The following is a 7,667-nucleotide window of genomic DNA, read 5'->3' on the forward strand; positions in this document are numbered from 1 at the left end:
TCTGGGGTTTTCCCCATAAGAACAAACATGCTAGAATTTTCCTCCATTTCAGACCTCAGTAATGTGCTCTATTCTAGCAAAAGCATTATCTGTGAAATGCTTTTCTCCTGTGTAATCTGATTTTCATTTAATGTTTTTGCAACATGATTAAGTCACATTTGACTGAAATGTGGCACATGGCACATTTGACTGAAATAGGGAGAGAAAGGTCCTGGACCCCGAAGGCCCAGGGATAGATCTCTTTGCAAGTGAAAGTGAATCAGAGCTGGTGTACTCAGCTCCTTTGCTGCTCAACTCATACATGACATAAGGAAGATTAAGTTAAGTTAGGTACGGAGACTATGGTGTGGAAGTCAACAATCAGAGGGTAGTAGGTACTGCCAGCCAGGTCTGGGCTACATGATACTGGTGTAAATCACTTCCATGACTTGGTGAAGAGAGTATATATATCAGAGAATGTCTAATAACTCTCTGGGGTGTGAATAGCTAAATCACTACATAGCCATTTCAGCTATACTCCTCTGATACCTCTCAGTATTCATTTCAGTCCCTAGCAAGAGCTGGAGCTTGAACACCACTACCACTTGTTCATCAAATACAAAGTGTCCCTGGCATCCCTGGAGATAAGGTTGGCTGTGGTGCTGGGGCTTGGACATGATTTTCCAAATGCTCCTCTTTCCCGAGGCTGTGAGACAAAATCTGCTTTCTGCTTTAGGCTGGACTTTTTCCATTTCAAGTCTAGTGCAGTCCAGGAGTACTGCCAGTGGAGAAAATCCTTTATTTCACACTAAATTCTCTCTATAAAATCAGTATAAATAAGTTGAAGAGAGCTAAAATCAAATCCTGGTGTGAAAACTGTTGCAAGTGCAACTGGAGAACTATGTGTTGTTAAGGTTTCAGTGAGCTTGCTGAGGTACCAATAACTACACCAAAGCCAAGGAAATAGGAACTGAGGAACTTTCTTTCTTCTGGACATTCAAGGAATTTGGGGAGAAAAGTCTATGCTCTGTCCTATGCTTAGTCCCTTGCTTGTAAGAACATCCTGTGGTGATTTCTCTACAAGCTTAGCCTGTGGTTGGGTTTGGGTTCTCATGCAAAGCAGAGGCTTGAAGTTTGGTCAGAGTTAAATGCAGGAATGAAAATAAATTACATGTCTGTTAGATTGGAATGTAACTACATTGCTCTCTAGTGGCTGCCGGGCAGAAAGGACAAGCTACACAAAAACTTGCTGAGACTTCTTTCTAGTTCAGCTAACAGCCCTGCCAGGGCCGAAGTGCTCTCTAAGCACTGTGCTTAGATAAAATAAATGTATTCGTTTATTTAATATAGTCCATGATGAGTCCAGAAATTTCCTAAAATTTAGTAAATCAAAAATAACTTGGGCATGACAGTGAATTTGTTCTGCAGGTTCCCACGCCACATAGTAGTACCATTACCACCTTTGTGACCAGTGAGTAGTCGTACCTGAGGAAGCAGGAAAAGAAAAATTTACTGAGGCACAAACAAGAGACTGGGGTTTCTGTTGTCTGAGAAGTGGCTTTGTGCAGTGTGTTGTCAGACTGACAGCTGTGGATAACCACTTCGGGTGGCCCAGTAGGACTTCAGATTTGTGTGATACAATCCTAGGCTCTTTTCTTTTTTAAAATGACTAATATCTGATGCAGACTATATGTTGGGTAATGCCAAAAATAATTATTAGTTAGAGAAAAGTTGTAATGGTCACTGTAATTTTCAGTGGTAACTGAAGGTCCCTATTATCCATGGCAGAGACTTAAAATGGAAGAGAGCACGGACCAGGGAGTTCTTACTTGTGTTTGCAGAAGGGCTATGTAAATACTTGCCTAGTCCTTTCAGGATTTTCTTCTCCAGCTTTTGCTCCTTGTTGCCACTGGGCTCCTTTGCTCTGGAAGCATCCCCAGGAGCTAGCTTCTCTTTCTCACTCTCCTCATTTCCATCTTCATACTCTCCATCCTCCAAGCTGCCTTGCTCTGCCTTCTCAGGCTTGTCAGTTCCTGTAGAAGTGTTTTCCTTCTCCATCAGGCTTGTGGCAGACCCGTAGGTTTTAATGATGTCCTCCAGCTGCCGGCTCAACTCCTCTGAGATGTCACACACGGCTGCTTCGGGCCAGGCGCTTGGCTGCTCTGTAGGGGCTGGAGCAGGGGACACCAAGCCAGGGGCAGGTTTGTCCCCACTCTGCCCCTGGGTGTCCTGCTCGGGTGATGTGGGAGACTGGTCGTTCTCCATCCTTAGTGCAGTACCTGACAGCAAACAAATGGAGGGTTAACTTAAAAGCACATAGAATTAGTCATCGAACTGTTCTCAAAGCTTGGCCAGCACGTGAGTGATCTTGTGTGAAATTTGGAATGGCAGCTCATCCATTAGCTCTGGCTTGATAAATATATCACACTTAAATAAATAACCAAGGTGATTTGCCTGCAAGAAGAAAAGCAAATTTTATACTTTCCAAGAGAAAAACCTACCCAAATCTATCACTAGAAAATGGAAAACCTCCTATTCCCATTGTCAGCAACAACAGATGAAATGACACTTGAGTCACTTATACCATTTTCCTCCCTGAATGCACCATTTGCCACATGTTTACTTTTCTTGATCTGTTTACCTGCAATGCTGGCTACAGAGATGGGCAGCTTCACTTAAGAGCTACATTAGTTTCATTTCCTATTTTTCCCCTGTTGGCACATGTTAAGTCAATAATAATGAAAAATATTTTAAATGAAACTGGTGCACTGAAAATTGTGCTGTGCCCTTGGAAAGCCCAACATGGTGCTTGATGTACAAGAGACCTGGTTTGGTACTGTCACAATAACAGCAGAGAATAAGATAAACAGCTCTAAACCATCCTTCTCTTGTACTTGCTGCATGTTGCTGACAGTTTGTTTGACAAAGTACAAAATACAGAATAAATCACAGTGAAATAAAACCAACCAGACATAACTTGGTTTGATAGTCCATAGTGTTTTCCAGGGTGCATTTCAGCTAATTTATTCCCAGTTTGCAACAGGAAGCTTTTGATTTCTCATGTCTCTGAGCAGCTGTACTCAGCCAGGCAAATAAGAGTCCCAAACATACCTGTGTTTCTTCAGAGCCTGCTCCAGTTTACCCAGTACCTGGCAATGAGGGTGTCAGCAAGAGCATCCCAGGCACCTGCTCTCAGCTTCTGCAAGTTGTGGGCCAGCAGAAGCTGCATGTAGCTAGAAAACCCAGCTGAGAGAAGGCTCTTTCCCTCTCAGAGTGCCAGCAGAGCTGCTGGCACCACTGTGTTGCCCTCATGATGTAGTACAGAGGTGTGGGGTGCACAGATGGGCCTTGCTCTGCAACTAGTCCCTACTTCTGCTTGACTGCAGACTATACTCTTTTCAACCATGAGTCTTTTCTCATTCTTCTTCAGGCTGATTTTTGTTTCTCTCTTTAATGATATGATTTACTATGGTGCTAGTGAGGAAGGAAGAGAGGAAGAAGCTTGCTCGGTTGATTCTGTTCCAGCATCTAAGGAGGCAGTTCCTTTCTTATTTTTTAAAAAACAACTTGCTTTGAAAACATGGACCTAACTGGGAAGCATTTTGTTCCCTGTTCATGCAGGCTGTAACATGTATCTTCTATAGTGTCTACATTTCTTCAGCTTTCAAAATTGTAAGCTAGCATGGCCAAAGGCAGTATATGATAAGAAAGATGTCATTTACTGTAATAAATGACTTGGTGTTTGTTATTAAACTCTCTCCAGTCAAAGTGATGTTTGCAAGTGCAGTGATGACCATCGCTAAGGCAACGTTTTTCAAGATTTGATTTTCTAGCTATATGACTAGGCTTGCAGATAAGATAGTTGAATAAATTATCATCTCTCAAGTAAATAATTGAAAGCTTTGAGTGGGGCTCAGGATGTGCTTGAAAACTCTTATCTATAAATCCATGCCCCTGCAATCCTCCCACAGGTACAACTTGCCAGCAGAAATGGCTTGGGCAGCTATCTGGACCTGGTCTCACAGACCCTTCAGACAGTTGCATCTCATTCTTTCCATTGTTGTTATATCACTGCAAAATGATTGTAAAATTATGTCTGTCTGATGTGATGTCATATTGGGTTTAATTTACATTGAAACGGAAGAACCTATATGTACAATTCAGGTAAATAATTCCAGATAGCATGAATATTAGCCTACAGTTTATGGTCTTTTTTTTTAACTAGGGTTAATTGACTGCCAAATAATTCACGGTCACTGAGAGTAGTGTAAATGCTAACCTAGAAGTATGTGTTTACCTCTGACATGTGCAGGTTAGCGTTTACAATTGTAGTCCTTAATTTGAGCTAATTGGCAGTTGGAATCAATCAGCTAGAAAACCCAAGATCACAAGCTTTTGTTTAGGCAGAACAAAACTCTCACAAAGTGTATCCTCAGTTTTAAATGGTTGCTTTTTAAATATGCTCATCACAGAAAGAGAACAGGATTGCAAAATGTTCCATTTCCAAATATGAACTTCTCTTCTGAGTATCTCCCTCTCTTTGCAAGAAGGCACAAACTGATGTTCTCACCACACTCCGAGTCTCTCCCTTAGGCACCTCCCAACTCCCATCTCCATCTCTCATGGAGCAGCACTGTCTGGGCAAAGGTTTCCTCTTATATTAAACACAAAGTATGCCTGCAAATAAAGCAGGTTTTAAATCAACAGTGGCAATCAATCTATGCATGGTGTTGCTCAGTGATAAGGGAAAAACGTGGGTGAATGAGAGAAAGTGGATTTTTAGAATCAAGGACACAAGATGTTTACAAGCTGGCCTTGCAGGAAATCATTCCTAACAAACATTCCCAGCTAGAAGGGGATTAGTTATAATCAGTCTCTGAAACCATAGCAATTTGCATCTGCTGAGGTCCCATTCACCAGCCCAGAACGCTGAGCAGTCAAGAACCCCATAAACACCCAGCAATGAACCTTTAACCCAAGGATGCCCACCTGCTGGGTCATACCAGCTAGGCCATACCATTACTCGCACAAAAAAAATATCCAAATGTTTTACTTTGTTCTTCTTCAGGCTAAACCAGAGGTCTGATAACTTCTTTCCAGCACAAACACAATGTATGTGAAGACTTCTGTAACTTGTTTTGCACAAGAGCTTCCACATGGTCATGGAGTTTATTTTGAGGGAGACAGGGCAGCTCTCATCTGCTGAGGGTTGCCTGCTTACAGCCTTTGACGCTGGGAGATTTTACTGTATTTGGCCCTGGTTCTCCTCATGCTCCAGGCTGTTAAAGCTTGATGCAGATAAGGAATTCTTCCTTATCAGGTCATAGAAGACTTTCAGTGCCAATTTCACCAAGACCCAAAGTGTTTACATTATAATCTATCTTAGACACAGTAATGCCTAAAAATTAGGTGATTGAGTCCAGAAGAGGAATTCTTTGGTTTCTCAGACTTGCCTAATTTTAGACTACCCACCTCTTGAGTCTTGCAACTCCTACTACCATTACTATTGCCTCCAGGCACCTGAATTTCCAGTACAGCCTTATCCCATTTTATGGCAAAAGGGAGGACTGACTGGTTATCTATCTGAGTCTGACAACTGCATCTTGTTTACTCTTTTCCTCCTGGGTTCCCAAAGCTGGACCTGTTTCACAGCTCTGAGATCAGTGCCTTTCTTGGCCCTGGTGCTTTGGATGGAAACTTGATCCCAGACATTTGTGGTTGCTGCCTACAGATAGTCACTGTGTTCCCCTCTTCTCCAGTGGGAAACACCCTCAAGATCCAGAGGTTGTTGCTGCCTCCCCTCTTTGAGAAAGACTCTTCTGCATTCTCCTCCTCCCTCTGTTAAGAACTTGGGAAAACCCAGGAGGACAACAGAGCTCTCAAAATAGCTGAGCACAGAGCACAGCCACAGCTGCACTCAGAGGCAACAGCAAAAGGTGTGCTGCTCAGATCAGTCTGGTTACATGCTGAGTTTGTTTGTCTCTGATCATATCCCTTAATATTTCATATTTGCAGCACAACTTACCTTCACTGCGCTTTGAAAACAGATGATATTTCCAAAGTAAAAGGTCAATAGGCAGGAGTCAATGACTGATTTAGCAGAGCTGCAGCAGCCATCCCTCTGCTGCTGGGGAAACTGTTCCCACGCTGGGCTGCAACAGCCCACCTCGCACTGCTGGAGCAAACACTGCTGCCCAGGCACACTCCTGGCATGAATAAAGCAAAAATTAAATGTTTTCTTCCTAGCTTCTCTTGCAGGTTGTCTTACAGACTGTCACAGAGTTTTGTTTACCTTTGTCAGACAGTGTGCTTCCCCTTCCTTTTCATGGGATTTGTTTCCCCCTTTCCTTCTTGCAGCTTGAACTTCTAGAGGGTTTACAAACTGTTCTATATTTAGCTTTTGCCTCCCCATGTATCCAGCAGAAGGACACATGGCACCTGCTCCGCAGCCAGGAGCTATTTTAAGCATTTCTAAAACGGGTAATGGCATGGGTATTTAGCACTTTATGCTCAAAATTCACATATTCACACAATTCTCTAAAACAAAGCTTTGCATACATTTGTATGTTTGCAGTGAACATATGATGATAAAATCTGAATTTTTACCTTGACTTATCACCAGATTAAACTACAGTAACATGTCAAAGCAGCAAACGTTAAACTCTGGAATGGTCCACACTGCTGTAGCTCCAATTACCCTCCAGAAAAATACAAGTAGTTTCTTATAGCCTAGACACCACTCTATGTGTTACTTCATAAAGCCAGCTATATCAGCTACCTGCTACACTTGAATAGCTGTATGATTTATGCACAATTTTCTAGTATAAAACTGAAGAAAACTTTGGAGGTTTCATGGCAGGTTTCCATACAGGCTCAGAAGCAGACTCGGAGACTTTCTGAAGTCTCAGCACCTGAGCCTTGATCACTTACTGTTATAGTAAACCAGCCATGGCCCCTTGTCTCCCTTCAAGGCAAACTCTACCACAAACTCTACCAAAGTAATCTTAAAATTTTTGGATCACTCTTAAAAGAAGCATTTCTTACTTTCACCAACAGCCCTAGACACTTGCCCATTTTCCTCAGGTGTCACACGGTGCCCAGGTTTTTAAGGCTATTCCTAGAAAATGTGGGCTGACAGTCCGAAAGGGTAGTACATTAAAGCCCTTGTGCCATGCCATCAAGCAGTGACAGTAAGGAAGCTGTTCATCTGACTTACCAGAGCAAAGAGAAGAGCTGAGCAGAGAAAAAAAAAGTCAAGCAGAAGGCTTAGACAAGAGCACACCAGCAACAGGACACTGCCTCTGTAATCTTGCCACTGAGGGAAGAGGGATGGGAAGACCAAACGAGGAGGGAAGGACAGAGTGACAGAGCAGGAGCAAGCACTGCAGGGACTGAATGCACACTTTGTAGGGGACGGTCTCTGATAGGTGCACAGGGAAGCTGCCTGCTGGCTGGCAGCATAAGCTAGCTATGTTGGCTATTCCCTGCTCTGACAGAGATAGCACAAGAGGTTAGAGACTCGAGCACTCTGAAAGAGGAAATAAAGGAAGGATACTTAAACAGCTGCTACCCTTCAAATTTAAGTCTTAATCCCTCAACTGCTTGACTTGTGTGGTGTGAAATTTGTCTGTATTGACTATGGATTGGTCAAAATTGGTTGAATTTTTCTGTCTCTGTCACAAAAACTG

The 7,667-nt window shown here is 42.8% G+C and overlaps 1 protein-coding gene across 2 annotated transcripts in view; it reads right to left on the reverse strand.

Moving 5' to 3' along the window:
- Positions 1-7,386, reverse strand: part of TXLNB (taxilin beta) — a 33,067-nt gene extending 25,681 nt beyond the window's left edge. For both annotated transcript variants that reach the window (XM_027888018.1, XM_027888017.1), the window contains exons 1-2: positions 7,196-7,386; positions 1,842-2,258 (exon numbers count right to left, since the gene is read on the reverse strand). In XM_027888018.1, the coding sequence (XP_027743819.1) occupies positions 1,842-2,244 (403 nt within the window). In that variant the 5' untranslated portion in view covers positions 2,245-2,258; positions 7,196-7,386. The remainder of the gene's footprint in view (positions 1-1,841; positions 2,259-7,195) is intronic.
- Between the last annotated feature and the right edge of the window lie 281 nt (positions 7,387-7,667).

This window comes from Empidonax traillii, unplaced genomic scaffold (genome assembly GCF_003031625.1).
Source record: "Empidonax traillii isolate 1590-97213 ecotype Southwest subspecies unplaced genomic scaffold, ASM303162v1 scaffold229:size1690559, whole genome shotgun sequence".
In the NCBI taxonomy this organism is placed as follows: Eukaryota; Metazoa; Chordata; class Aves; order Passeriformes; family Tyrannidae; genus Empidonax; species Empidonax traillii.